The sequence below is a fragment of the Heptranchias perlo genome, chromosome 16 (genome assembly GCF_035084215.1).
Source record: "Heptranchias perlo isolate sHepPer1 chromosome 16, sHepPer1.hap1, whole genome shotgun sequence".
NCBI lineage: Eukaryota > Metazoa > Chordata > Chondrichthyes > Hexanchiformes > Hexanchidae > Heptranchias > Heptranchias perlo.
Genome location: NC_090340.1, coordinates 65396549 through 65412250, shown reverse-complemented (window position 1 = coordinate 65412250; position 15702 = coordinate 65396549). Strand labels below are relative to the sequence as shown.

At 49.9% G+C, this 15702-nt stretch overlaps 1 protein-coding gene across 4 annotated transcripts in view; it reads right to left on the bottom strand.

The window, feature by feature from the left end:
* Window positions 1–6203: 6203 nt before the first annotated feature.
* Window positions 6204–15702, bottom strand: part of acsf3 (acyl-CoA synthetase family member 3) — a 120327-nt gene continuing 110828 nt past the window's right edge. For 3 of the 4 annotated variants that reach the window (XM_067997540.1, XM_067997542.1, XM_067997541.1), the window contains 3 exons: window positions 9511–9645; window positions 7909–8020; window positions 6204–6827 (listed from right to left, as the gene is read on the bottom strand). In XM_067997540.1, coding sequence (XP_067853641.1) covers window positions 6701–6827; window positions 7909–8020; window positions 9511–9645 — 374 coding nt within the window. In that variant the 3' untranslated portion in view covers window positions 6204–6700. Of the gene's footprint in view, window positions 6828–7908; window positions 8021–9510; window positions 9646–15702 lie in introns of those variants that run through there. The other variant, XM_067997544.1, reaches the window with a different exon arrangement.

Below are 15702 nucleotides of genomic sequence, written 5' to 3'. Positions count from 1 at the left end.
TACAGGAAACCCAGCACACCTCAAACACAGTGTGATACAGGAAACCCAGCACACCTCAATCAAACACAGTGTGATACAGGAAACCCAGCACACCTCAAACACAGTGTGATACAGGAATCCCAGCACACCTCAAACACAGTGTGAGACAGGAAACCCAGCACACCTCAAACACAGTGGGATACAGGAAACCCAGCACACCTCAAACACAGTGTGATACAGGAAACCCAGCGCACCTCAAACACAGTGTGATACAGGAAACCCAGCACACCTCAATCAAACACAGTGTGATACAGGAAACCCAGCACACCTCAAACACAGTGTGTTACAGGAAACCCAGCACACCTCAAACACAGTGGGTTACAGGAAACCCAACACACCTCAAACACAGTGTGATACAGGAAATCCAGCACACCTCAAACACAGTGTGTTACAGGAAACCCAGCACACCTCAAACACAGTGTGTTACAGGAAACCCAGCACACCTCAAACACAGTGGGATACAGGAAACCCAGCACACCTCAAACACAGTGTGATACAGGAAACCCAGCACACCTCAAACACAGTGTGATACAGGAAACACAGCACACCACAAACACAGTGGGATACAGGAAACCCAGCACACTTCAAACACAGTGTGATACAGGAAACACAGCACACCACAAACACAGTGTGATACAGGAAACCCAGCACACCTCAAACACAGTGTGATACAGAAAACCCAGCACACCTCAAACACAGTGTGATACAGGAAACCCAGCACACCTCAAACACAGTGTGTTACAGGAAACCCAGCACACCTCAAACACAGTGTGTTACAGGAAACCCAGCACACCTCAAACACAGTGTGATACAGGAAACCCAACACACCTCAAACACAGTGTGTTACAGGAAACCCAGCACACCTCAAACACAGTGTGACACAGGAAATCCAGCACACCTCAAACACAGTGTGACACAGGAAACCCAGCACACCTCAAACACAGTGTGATACAGGAAATCCAGCTCACCTCAAATACAGTGTGATACAGGAAACCCAGCACACCTCAAACACCGTGTGATACAGGAAACCCAGCACACCTCAAACACAGTGTGATACAGGAAACCCAGCACACCTCAAACACAGTGTGTTACAGGAAACCCAGCTCACCTCAAATACAGTGTGATACAGGAAACCCAGCTCACCTCAAACACAGTGTGATACAGGAAACCCAGCACACCTCAAACACAGTGTGATACAGGAAACCCAGCACACCTCAAACACAGTGTGTTACAGGAAACCCAGCTCACCTCAAATACAGTGTGATACAGGAAACCCAGCACAGCTCAAACACAGTGTGATACAGGAAATCCAGCACACCTCAATCAAACACAGTGTGATACAGGAAACCCAGCTCACCTCAAATACAGTGTGATACAGGAAACCCAGCACACCTCAAACACAGTGTGATACAGGAAACCCAGCACACCTCAAACACAGTGTGATACAGGAAACCCAGCACACCTCAAACACAGTGTGATACAGGAAACCCAGCTCACCTCAAATACAGTGTGATGCAGGAAACCCAGCACACCTCAAACACAGTGTGTTACAGGAAACCCAGCTCACCTCAAACACAGTGTGTGACAGGAAACCCAGCTCACCTCAAATACAGTGTGATACAGGAAACCCAGCACAGCTCAAACACAGTGTGATACAGGAAACCCAGCACACCTCAAACACAGTGTGATACAGGAAACCCAGCACACCTCAAACACAGTGTGTTACAGGAAACCCAGCACACCTCAATCAAACACAGTGTGATACAGGAAACCCAGCACACCTCAAACACAGTGTGATACAGGAAACCCAGCACACCTCAATCAAACACAGTGTGATACAGGAAACCCAGCACACCTCAATCAAACACAGTGGGATACAGGAAACCCAGCACACCTCAATCAAACACAGTGTGATACAGGAAACCCAGCAAACCTCAAACACAGTGTGATACAGGAAACCCAGCACACCTCAAACACAGTGTGATACAGGAAACCCAGCACACCTCAAACACAGTGTGATACAGGAAACCCAGTACACCTCAAACACAGTGTGATACAGGAAACCCAGCACACCTCAAACACAGTGTGATACAGGAAACCCAGCACACCTCAAACACAGTGTGATACAGGAAACCCAGTACACCTCAAACACAGTGTGATACAGGAAACCCTGCACACCTCAATCAAACACAGTGTGCTACAGGAAACCCAGCACACCTCAAACACAGTGTGATACAGGAAACCCAGCACACCTCAAACACAGTGTGATACAGGAAACCCAGCACACCTCAAACACAGTGTGATACAGGAAACCCAGCACACCTCAAACACAGTGTGATACAGGAAACCCAGCACACCTCAATCAAACACAATGTGATACAGGAAACCCAGCACACCTCAATCAAACACAATGTGATACAGGAAACCCAGCACACCTCAATCACAGTGTGATACAGGAAACCCAGCACACCTCAAACACAGTGTGATACAGGAAACCCAGCACACCTCAAACACAGTGTGATACAGGAAACCCAGCACACCTCAAACACAGTGTGATACAGGAAACCCAGCACACCTCAAACACAGTGTGATACAGGAAACCCAGCACACCTCAAACACAGTGTGATACAGGAAACCCAGCACACCTCAATCAAACACAATGTGATACAGGAAACCCAGCACACCTCAAACACAGTGTGATACAGGAAACCCAGCACACCTCAAACACAGTGTGATACAGGAAACCCAGCACACCTCAAACACAGTTTGATGCAGGAAACCCAGCACACCTCAAACACAGTGTGATACAGGAAACCCAGCACACCTCAAACACAGTGTGATACAGGAAACCCAGCAAACCTCAATCAAACACAGTGTGATACAGGAAACCCAGCACACCTCAAACACAGTGTGATACAGGAAACCCAGCACACCTCAAACACAGTGTGATACAGGAAACCCAGCACACCTCAAACACAGTGTGATACAGGAAACCCAGCACACCTCAAACACAGTGTGATACAGGAAACCCAGCACACCTCAAACACAGTGTGATACAGGAAACCCAGCAAACCTCAATCAAACACAGTGTGATACAGGAAACCCAGCACACCTCAAACACAGTGTGATACAGGAAACCCAGCTCACCTCAAACACAGTGTGACACAGGAAACCCAGCACACCTCAAACACAGTGTGAGACAGGAAACCCAGCACACCTCAAACACAGTGTGATACAGGAAACCCAGCACACCTCAAACACAGTGTGATACAGGAAACCCAGCACACCACAAACACAGTGTGACACAGGAAACCCAGCACACCTCAAACACAGTGTGATACAGGAAACCCAGCACACCTCAAACACAGTGTGATACAGGAAACCCAGCACACCTCAAACACAGTGTGACACAGGAAACCCAGCACACCTCAATCAAACACAGTGTGATACAGGAAACCCAGCACACCTCAAACACAGTGTGATACAGGAAACCCAGCACACCTCAATCAAACACAGTGTGATACAGGAAACCCAGCACACCTCAAACACAGTGTGATACAGGAAACCCAGCACACCTCAAACACAGTGTGATACAGGAAACCCAGCACACCTCAAACACAGTGTGATACAGGAAACCCAGCACACCTCAAACACAGTGTGAGACAGGAAACCCAGCACACCTCAAACACAGTGTGATACAGGAAACCCAGCACACCTCAAACACAGTGTGAGACAGGAAACCCAGCACACCTCAAACACAGTGTGATACAGGAAACCCAGCACAACTCAAACAAACACAGTGTGATACAGGAAACCCAGCACACCTCAAACACAGTGTGATACAGGAAACCCAGCACACCTCAAACACAGTGTGAAACAGGAAACCCAGCACACCTCAAACACAGTGTGATACAGGAAACCCAGCACACCTCAAACACAGTGTGACACAGGAAACCCAGCACACCTCAATCAAACACAGTGTGATACAGGAAACCCAGCACACCTCAAACACAGTGTGATACAGGAAACCCAGCACAACTCAAACAAACACAGTGTGATACAGGAAACCCAGCACACCTCAAACACAGTGTGATACAGGAAACCCAGCACACCTCAAACACAGTGTGATACAGGAAACCCAGCACACCTCAATCAAACACAGTGTGATACAGGAAACCCAGCACAACTCAAACACAGTGTGATACAGGAAACCCAGCACACCTCAAACACAGTGTGATACAGGAAACCCAGCACACCTCAAACACAGTGTGAGACAGGAAACCCAGCACACCTCAAACACAGTGTGATACAGGAAACCCAGCACACCTCAAACACAGTGTGATACAGGAAACCCAGCACACCTCAAACACAGTGTGATACAGGAAACCCAGCACACCTCAAACACAGTGTGATACAGGAAACCCAGCACAACTCAAACAAACACAGTGTGATACAGGAAACCCAGCACACCTCAAACACAGTGTGATACAGGAAACCCAGCACACCTCAAACACAGTGTGATACAGGAAACCCAGCACACCTCAAACACAGTGTGACACAGGAAACCCAGCACATCTCAATCAAACACAGTGTGATACAGGAAACCCAGCACACCTCAAACACAGTGTGATACAGGAAACCCAGCACAACTCAAACAAACACAGTGTGATACAGGAAACCCAGCACACCTCAAACACAGTGTGATACAGGAAACCCAGCACACCTCAAACACAGTGTGATACAGGAAACCCAGCACACCTCAATCAAACACAGTGTGATACAGGAAACCCAGCACACCTCAAACACAGTGTGATACAGGAAACCCAGCACACCTCAATCAAACACAGTGTGATACAGGAAACCCAGCACACCTCAAACACAGTGTGATACAGGAAACCCAGCACACCTCAATCAAACACAGTGTGATACAGGAAACCCAGCACTCCTCAAACACAGTGTGATACAGGAAACCCAGCACACCTCAAACACAGTGTGATACAGGAAACCCAGCACACCTCAATCAAACACAGTGTGATACAGGAAACCCAGCACACCTCAAACACAGTGTGATACAGGAAACCCAGCACAACTCAAACAAACACAGTGTGATACAGGAAACCCAGCACACCTCAAACACAGTGTGATACAGGAAATCCAGCACACCTCAAACACAGTGTGATACAGGAAACCCAGCACACCTCAAACACAGTGTGATACAGGAAACCCAGCACACCTCAATCAAACACAGTGTGATACAGGAAACCCAGCACACCTCAATCAAACACAGTGTGATACAGGAAACCCAGCACACCTCAAACACAGTGTGATACAGGAAACCCAGCACACCTCAAACACAGTGTGATACAGGAAACCCAGCACACCTCAATCAAACACAGTCTGATACAGGAAACCCAGCACACCTCAAACACAGTGTGATACAGGAAACCCAGCACACCTCAAACACAGTGTGATACAGGAAACCCAGCACAACTCAAACACAGTGTGATACAGGAAACCCAGCTCACCTCAATCAAACACAGTGTGATACAGGAAACCCAGCACACCTCAATCAAACACAGTGTGATACAGGAAACACAGCACACCTCAAACACAGTGTGATACAGGAAACCCAGCACACCTCAAACACAGTGTGATACAGGAAACCCAGCACACCTCAAACACAGTGTGATACAGGAAACCCAGCACACCTCAATCAAACACAGTGTGATACAGGAAACCCAGCACACCTCAATCAAACACAGTGTGATACAGGAAACCCAGCACACCTCAAACACAGTGTGATACAGGAAACCCAGCACACCTCAAACACAGTGTGATACAGGAATCCCAGCACACCTCAAACACAGTGTGATACAGGAAACCCAGCACACCTCAAACACAGTGTGACACAGGAAACCCAGCTCACCTCAAACACAGTGTGACACAGGAAACCCAGCTCACCTCAATCAAACACAGTGTGACACAGGAAACCCAGCTCACCTCAATCAAACACAGTGTGACACAGGAAACCCAGCTCACCTCAATCAAACACAGTGTGATACAGGAAACCCAGCACACCTCAATCAAACACAGTGTGATACAGGAAACCCAGCACACCTCAAACACAGTGTGATACAGGAATCATTGAGTCTTGAAGGGAAGAGTGAATTAAAATTGATTTAATGGTCAGAGCTCGAGAAAGATTAATGTAGAGCTAACATAAAAATAACAAACAGATCATGAAATTGTTGACACATCACACAAACAGAGATCACAGCAATCCCGAGTGACTGAAATATCCCTTTTACTGATGACAGCCCCTTCGCCCTGGCTGTTAGCACAGTCAGAAGTGGTACTGGATACTGGATAGGCTCCCAGTGGATAAAGTGCTGCACACTGCGCCATTAAAGGGGACTGGGAAGATGCTCTCTCCATCAGAGAAGGATCGGCTCCAGTTGTGCTGCCTCCATCACTCCTCCTCCCCCCAATAATTTGAAAACTTCCTGAGCTGGTCACTGACCGCGGTCGAAAGGTTCAGTCTGAGCTGGGATTTGAGTGAGTTTGGGACCCTCAGCAAGCTGTGATGTGACAGGAATGTCGCATGATCTGGTGGTGGGATGAACAAGGTCGCAGAGACTGCGATCGGGAGGACGATGGCTGTTTATTTGGGGGGTGGGGGGTAGAAGTGTCGGAGCAGGTCTTTCTTGTTCACTTTTCCCATCTGGTTACGAGGAATCTCCTCCACGAGGACCAGTTCCGAGGGGAGACTGTAGACGGCCATATGTTCCCTGTAATCAAAACACAATCAGCAATCCGTCACCATGGCAGCCAGGGTGGCAGGAGCTGCTTCTCACCCTGCACTGAGCTGGTGACCTCCTGCACTCTGACCCTGCACCACACGGTGACCCCTGACATCCTCTCTGCTCACTCCAGGTAAACACTGCCGCAATCGCAATGGTCAGTGACCCAGAACCACACTACCCACACCACACACCCACACACTACCCACACCACACACCCACACACTACCCACACCACACACCCACACACTACCCACACCACACACCCACACACTACCCACACCACACACCCACACAACACCCACACCACACACCCACACACTACCCACACCACACACCCACACAACACCCACACCACACACCCACACACTACCCACATCACACACCCACACAACACCCACACAACAACCACACCACACACCCACACACTACCCACACACTACCCACACCACACACCCACACACTACCCACACCACACACCCACACACTACCCACACCACACATCCACACACTACCCACACCACACACTCACACAACACCCACACCACACACCCACACACTACCCACACTCACACAACACCCACACCACACAACACCCACACACCCACACAACACCCACACCACACACCCACATACAAAATCATGAACAGTTTTGATAGAGTAAATAAGGAGAAACTGTTTCCAGTGGCGGGAGGGTCGGTAACCAGAGGACACGGGTTTAAGGGAATTGGCAAAAGAACCAGAGGGGAGATGAGGAGAACTTTTTTTTATGCAGCGAGTTGTTCTGATCTGGAATGCGCTGCCTGAAAGGGCGGTGGGAGCAGATTCAATAATAACTTTCAAAAGGGAATTGGATAAATACTTGAAGGGGAAAAATTTACACGACTCTGGGGAAAGAGCAGGGGAGTAGGATTAATTGGACAGCTCTTTCAAAGAGCCAGCACAGGCACGATGGGCCAAATGGCCTCCTTCTGTGCTGTACCTACTATGATACTGTGACAGTGTTTGACATCCCCTCTGTCTGAGCACCTGTGCTGGAAGCTTCGTGTCTCCCACCCCTCCCTCTTACCTTCCCCACTCCTTCAGCTCCTTCAGTGACAGTGAACACCCTTCTCGTAGCTGGACAACTGCTACCACCTTCTGACCCCACGTCACATCAGCGGCCCCGATAACTGCAACGTCTGCAACAGGAAACAGGCCATTTCAGCAGGGCTGTGGGTGTGTGAATGAGAGAGAGCAGGGCTCTGTGTGTGTGTGTGTGTGTGTGTGTGTGTGTGTGTGAGAGAGAGAGTGAGCAGGGCAGTGTGTGGGTGTGAGAGAGAGAGTGAACAGGGCTGTGTGTGTGTGAGAGAGAGAGTGAACAGGGCTGTGTGTGTGTGTGAGAGAGAGAGTGAACAGGGCTGTGTGTGTGTGTGAGAGAGAGTGAACAGGGCTGTGTGTGGGTGTGTGAGAGAGAGAGAGTGATCAGGGCAGTGTGTGGGTGTGAGAGAGAGAGTGAACAGGGCAGTGTGTGTGTGTGTGTGAGAGAGAGAGTGATCAGGGCAGTGTGTGTGTGAGAGAGAGAGTGAACAGGGCTGTGTGTGTGTGTGAGAGGGAGTGAACAGGGCTGTGTGTGGGTGTGTGAGAGAGAGAGAGTGAACAGGGCAGTGTGTGTGTGTGTGTGTGTGTGAGAGAGAAAGTGAACAGGGCTGTGTGTGTGTGTGTGTGTGTGAGAGAGAAAGTGAACAGGGCTGTGTGTGTGAGAGAGAGAGTGATCAGGGCTGTGTGTGGGTGTGAGAGAGAGAGTGAACAGGGCAGTGTGTGTGTGTGTGAGAGAGAAAGTGAACAGGGCTGTGTGTGTGTGAGAGAGAGAGTGAACAGGGCAGTGGGTGTGTGTGAGAGAGAGAGTGATCAGGGCAGTGTGTGGGTGTGAGAGAGAGAGTGAACAGGGCAGTGTGTGTGTGTGTGTGTGTGTGTGTGTGTGTGTGTGTGAGAGAGAAAGTGAACAGGGCTGTGTGTGTGAGTGTGAGAGAGAGAGTGAGCAGGGCTGTGTGTGTGTGTGTGAGAGAGAGAGTGAGCAGGGCAGTGTGTGGGTGTGAGAGAGAGAGTGATCAGGGCAGTGTGTGTGTGTGAGAGAGAGAGTGAGCAGGGCTGTGTGTGTGTGTGTGAGAGAGAGAGTGAGCAGGGCAGTGTGTGTGTGTGAGAGAGAGTGATCAGTGCAGTGTGTGGGTGTGAGAGAGAGAGTGAACAGGGCAGTGTGTGTGTGTGTGTGAGAGAGAAAGTGAACAGGGCTGTGTGTGTGTGTGAGTGTGAGAGAGAGAGTGAGCAGGGCTGTGTGTGTGTGTGTGAGAGAGAGAGTGAGCAGGGCAGTGTGTGGGTGTGAGAGAGAGAGTGAGCAGGGCTGTGTGTGTGTGTGTGTGAGAGAGAGAGTGATCAGGGCAGTGTGTGGGTGTGAGAGAGAGTGATCAGGGCAGTGTGTGTGTGTGAGAGCGAATGAGCAGGGGGTGTGTGTGTGTGTGTGTGTGTCTGTCTGTCTATGTGTGCGAGCGAGTGCACAGCACAGCTGCTGCAAGTGGCAGAGTTGGTGTGACCAGGCTGACACACTAGAACGGATAACCAAATTACAAACCCAAAATGTGGGAGATGGGTTCAGTTGAAAAGCAGGTTTGCATTTTATTCAGAGGATTCTAACCTGCAATATCAGGGTGTCCCAGGAGGTGGCGCTCAATGTCCAATGCGCTGATCTTGTATCCTCCGCTCTTAATGATGTCGACAGAGGTGCGTCCGAGGATCCAATAAACACCGTCCCTGTAAACCACCGTGTCCCCTGCACAAAACAAACAGACACCCGGGTGTTAATGACCAGCTGCCAGAATCACAAACACTGGGCTGAACTCTGTCTGTGTGAGTGTGTGATTGTGAGTGTACGGGGGTGATTTTAAACCCCAGGAACGGGTGGGTTGGGGGCGGGTGAGAGTTGAAAATAGTTGTTTTTTGGGGTGCGACCGCAGCCCGGCTTTATTTCCGGGTTTACCGTCAGCACGTAAAGTATAGGCTTCACACTGGGAATGCAAAGTCTGAAAATTTTGCGGTCGCGACCCAAAAAAACCAACTATTTTCAACTCCCATCCGCCCCCAACACACCCGTTCTTGGGGTTTAAAATCACCTCCAATGTGTGAGAGTGAATATATGTGAGTGAGAGTGTATGAGTGAGTGAATGAGTGTGTGTGTTTGAGTGTATGTTTGAGTGTGAGTGTATGTTTGAGTGTGAGTGTGTGTGTATGTTTGAGTGTGAGTGTGAGTATATGTTTGAGTGTGAGTGTGTATGTTTGAGTGTGAGTGTATGTTTGAGTGTGAGTGTGAGTGTATGTTTGAGTGTGAGTGTATGTGTGTATGTTTGAGTATGAGTGTGAGTGTATGTTTGAGTGTATGTTTGAGTGTGAGTGTATGTTTGAGTGTGAGTGTGTGTGTGCATGTTTGAGTGTGAGTGTGTGTGTATGTTTGAGTGTGAGTGTATGTTTGAGTGTATGTTTGAGTGTGAGTGTATGTGTATGTTTGAGTGAGTGTGAGTGTGTGAGTGTATGTTTGAGTGTGAGTGTGTGTGTATGTTTGAGTGTGAGTGTGTATGTTTGAGTGTGAGTGTATGTGTGTATGTTTGAGTATGAGTGTGAGTGTATGTTTGAGTGTATGTTTGAGTGTGAGTGTATGTTTGAGTGTGAGTGTATGTGTGTATGTTTGAGTGTGAGTGTGTGTGTGCATGTTTGAGTGTGAGTGTGTGTGTATGTTTGAGTGTGAGTGTATGTTTGAGTGTGAGTGTATGTGTATGTTTGAGTGAGTGTGAGTGTGTGAGTGTATGTTTGAGTGTGAGTGTGTGTGTATGTTTGAGTGTGAGTGTGAGTGTGTATGTTTGAGTGTGAGTGTGTGTGTATGTTTGAGTGAGTGTGAGTGTATGTGTGTATGTTTGAGTGTGAGTGTGTGTGTATGTTTGAGTGTGAGTGTATGTTTGAGTGTGAGTGTGAGTGTATGTTTGAGTGTGAGTGTATGTTTGAGTGAGTGTATGTGTGTATGTTTGAGTGTGAGTGCGTGTGTATGTTTGAGTGTGAGTGTATGTTTGAGTGTGAGTGTGAGTGTATGTGTGTATGTTTGAGTGTGAGTGTGTGTGTATGTTTGAGTGTGAGTGTATGTTTGAGTGTGAGTGTGAGTGTATGTTTGAGTGTGAGTGTATGTTTGAGTGTGAGTGTGTGTGTATGTTTGAGTGTGAGTGTGTGTGTATGTTTGAGTGAGTGTGAGTGTATGTGTGTATGTTTGAGTGTGAGTGTGTGTGTATGTTTGAGTGTGAGTGTATGCATGTTTGAGTGTGAGTGTGAGTGTATGTTTGAGTGTGAGTGTATGTTCGAGTGTGAGTGTGAGTGCCTGTATCTGTGTCCATGCCGTCTATGTGTGTGTGTCTATGTGTGTGTGTGTGTGTGTGTGTCTATGTGTGTGTGTCTATGTGTGTGTGTGTCTATGTGTGTGTGTGTGTCTATGTGTGTGTGTGTGTGTGTGTGTCTATGTGTGTGTGTCTATGTGTGTGTGTGTGTGTGTCTATGTGTGTGTGTGTGTGTGTCTATGTGTGTGTGTGTGTGTGTCTATGTGTGTGTGTGTGTGTGTGTCTATGTGTGTGTGTGTCTATGTGTGTGTGTGTGTGTGTCTATGTGTGTGTGTGTCTATGTGTGTGTGTGTGTGTGTGTCTATGTGTGTGTGTGTCTATGTGTGTGTGTGTGTGTGTGTCTATGTGTGTGTGTGTGTGTGTGTGTGTGTCTATGTGTGTGTGTGTGTGTGTCTATGTGTGTGTGTGTGTGTGTGTGTGTGTCTATGTGTGTGTGTGTGTGTGTGTCTATGTGTGTGTGTGTGTGTGTCTATGTGTGTGTGTGTGTGTCTATGTGTGTGTGTGTGTGTGTGTCTATGTGTGTGTGTGTGTGTGTGTGTGTGTGACGGGGCTGAGCTCCCTTGCTGTCTGCAAGGAGCTGACCGAGGGCACTGTCCTCACACCCTCGGCTCTGTGGGTCACCTTGTTGGTTTTCTGGTCTCTCAGTTGTCACAAGCTGTTTGTTTTCATCAATTTTGCCAGAGATTGAACGACTAACAAAAGTTTATTAAACTTGGTCACTTGGTTAAAGGGGTGGGTTAAAGCTGAGAGAAGAACAGGGAAAAGACATCTGTTCCAAAAAGCCTGTCCCTTTCTAACACATCAACTCACTTTCCCTCCTTATCCCTCGATTCCTTCTCTCCATCTCCCTCGATTCCTTCTCTCCATCTCCCTCGATTCCTTCTCTCCATCTCCCTCCCCTTCTCTCCATCTCCCTCAATTCCTTCTCTCCGTCTCCCTCGATTCCTTCTCTCCATCTCCCTCCCCTTCTCTCCGTCTCCCTCGATCCCTTCTCTCCGTCTCCCTCGATCCCTTCTCTCCGTCTCCCTCGATCCCTTCTCTCCGTCTCCCTCGATTCCTTCTCTCCGTCTCCCTCGATCCCTTCTCTCCGTCTCCCTCGATCCCTTCTCTCCATCTCCCTCGATCCCTTCTCTCCGTCTCCCTCGATCCCTTCTCTCCATCTCCCTCGATTCCTTCTCTCCATCTCCCTCCCCTTCTCTCCGTCTCCCTCGATTCCTTCTCTCCATCTCCCTCGATCCCTTCTCTCCATCTCCCTCGATCCCTTCTCTCCGTCTCCCTCCCCTTCTCTCCGTCTCCCTCGATCCTTCTCTCCATCTCCCTCGATCCCTTCTCTCCGTCTCCCTCGATTCCTTCTCTCCGTCTCCCTCGATCCCTTCTCTCCGTCTCCCTCGATCCCTTCTCTCCGTCTCCCTCGATCCCTTCTCTCCATCTCCCTCAATTCCTTCTCTCCGTCTCCCTCGATCCCTTCTCTCCATCTCCCTCGATTCCTTCTCTCCATCTCCCTCCCCTTCTCTCCGTCTCCCTCGATTCCTTCTCTCCATCTCCCTCCCCTTCTCTCCATCTCCCTCGATTCCTTCTCTCCATCTCCCTCCCCTTCTCTCCATCTCCCTCGATCCCTTCTCTCCGTCTCCCTCGATCCCTTCTCTCCGTCTCCCTCGATTCCTTCTGTCCGTCTCCCTCGATCCCTTCTCTCCGTCTCCCTCGATCCCTTCTCTCCGTCTCCCTCGATTCCTTCTCTCCGTCTCCCTCGATCCCTTCTCTCCATCTCCCTCGATTCCTTCTCTCCATCTCCCTCCCCTTCTCTCCGTCTCCCTCGATTCCTTCTCTCCATCTCCCTCCCCTTCTCTCCATCTCCCTCGATCCCTTTTCTCCATCTCCCTCGATCCCTTCTCTCCGTCTCCCTCCCCTTCTCTCCGTCTCCCTTGATTCCTTCTCTCCATCTCCCTCGATCCCTTTTCTCCGTCTCCCTCGATTCCTTCTCTCCGTCTCCCTCCCCTTCTCTCCATCTCCCTCGATTCCTTCTCTCCGTCTCGCTCCCCTTCTCTCCATCTCCCTCGATTCCTTCTCTCCATCTCCCTCAATCCCTTCTCTCCATCTCCCTCAATCCCTTCTCTCCATCTCCCTCAATCCCTTCTCTCCATCTCCCTCAATCCCTTCTCTCCATCTCCCTCGATCCCTTCTCTCCGTCTCCCTCGATTCCTTCTCTCCGTCTCCCTCCCCTTCTCTCCATCTCCCTCGATTCCTTCTCTCCGTCTCGCTCCCCTTCTCTCCATCTCCCTCGATTCCTTCTCTCCGTCTCCCTCCCCTTCTCTCTGTCTCCCTCGATTCCTTCTCTCCATCTCCCTCCCCTTTTCTCCATCTCCCTCGATTCCTTCTCTCCGTCTCGCTCCCCTTCTCTCCTTATCCCTCGATTCCTTCTCTCCATCTCCCTCCCCTTCTCTCCATCTCCCTCAATCCCTTCTCTCCGTCTCCCTCGATTCCTTCTCTCCATCTCCCTCCTCTTCTCTCCGTCTCCCTCGATCCCTTCTCACCGTCTCCCTCGATTCCTTCTCTCCGTCTCCCTCCCCTTCTCTCCGTCTCCCTCGATCCCGTCTCTCCGTCTCCCTCGATCCATTCTCTCCGTCTCCCTCGATCCCTTCTCTCCGTCTCCCTCGATCCCTTTCCCTCCGTCTCCTTCAATCCCTTCTCTCCATCTCCCTCGATCCCTTCTCCCCATCTCCCTCGATCCCTTCTCTCCGTCTCCCTCCACTTCTCTCCGTCTCCCTCGATTCCTTCTCTCCGTCTCCCTCCCCTTCTCTCCGTCTCCCTCCCCTTCTCTCCGTCTCCCTCGATTCCTTCTCTCCGTCTCCCTCCCCTTCTCTCCATCTCCCTCCCCTTCTCTCCATCTCCCTCGATCCCTTCTCCCCATCTCCCTCGATCCCTTCTCTCCGTCTCCCTCCACTTCTCTCCGTCTCCCTCGATTCCTTCTCTCCGTCTCCCTCCCCTTCTCTCCATCTCCCTCCCCTTCTCCCCATCTCCCTCGATTTCTTCTCTCCATCTCCCTCGATCCCTTCTCTCCATCTCCCTCGATCCCTTCTCTCTGTCTCCCTCGATTCCTTCTCTCCATCTCCCTCAATCCCTTCTCTCCATCTCCCTCAATCCCTTCTCTCCATCTCCCTTGATCCCTTCTCTCCTTATCCCTCGATTCCTTCTCTCCATCTCCGTCCCCTTCTCTCCGTCTCCCTCGATTCCTTCTCTCCATCTCCCTCCCCTTCTCTCTGTCTCCCTCGATTCCTTCTCTCCATCTCCCTCCCCTTCTCTCCATCTCCCTCGATCCCTTCTCTCCATCTCCCTCAATCCCTTCTCTCCATCTCCCTCAATCCCTTCTCTCCATCTCCCTTGATTCCTTCTCTCCATCTCCCTCCCCTTCTCTCCATCTCCCTCCCCTTCTCTCCATCTCCCTCAATCCCTTCTCTCCATCTCCCTCGATTCCTTCTCTCCGTCTCCCTCGGTCCCTTCTCTCCATCTCCCTCGATTCCTTCTCTCCTTCTCCCTCGATTCCTTCTCTCCATCTCCCTCCCCTTCTCTCCTTATCCCACGATCCTTTCTCTTCATCTCTGTCGATCCCTTCTTTGTTTATCCCTCTATCCACTCTCTTCTTATCCCTCGACCTCAAGGCACTGGGCAAGAACCTGGGATCCCAGGACACTGGGAAAGATCCCGGGGCACTGGGAAAGACAGGGAAAGACCCCAGGAAAATGGGCAAGACCCCAGGAAAATGGGCAAGACCCCAGGACATTGGGAAAGACAGGGAACAACCCAGGTCACTGGGAAAGGCCTCAGGTTACTGGGAAAGAGACATAGCACAGGATTCAAAGGGGTTATCACGGAATAGACACCGCCTGACACAAAACAATTTGGCGGAGGGTGTAAAGCAGGTTTGAAGCCTGGAGTACCTGGATTTTAATCACTTGACGAGGTGACATGTCGATGCAGTTGGAAGCAGAGCCATTCGACCAGTCACAGGTTAATGTTAGCTATCCCAAGACAATCAGAACAACCCAACATTAGAGGTTTCCTGGACAGTAGATGGTGGAAGCATCTCTCCCCTCCCCAAACCCCAGGGAGCACGTGGCAGAGGCTGATTACAGTGGGCTGCCTGTGCATTCGATGCTGACACTGTGTGTGGAATTCTCTGATCAGGGAGACGGGGATCATACAGTCCATTGAAATAAATGTCATTAGAAAGCAGCTGGAGGCTGCAAATTGATATTTTCCTAAGCACAGCTGGCTAGCTGAGTTTTAACATATTCCGAGTGCGTTATTATAAATGACCCCTGTCCAGCTGCAAACAAATCTTATTTGCAACATCTTTGTAGCAGATTAATCAAACCCTAGCTTTCGCTGAAGAAAATAACCAAGTAACGAGCAGGATAGTTGCTGCTGACACGGAGCTCGGAGCTGGTCAGCAACTA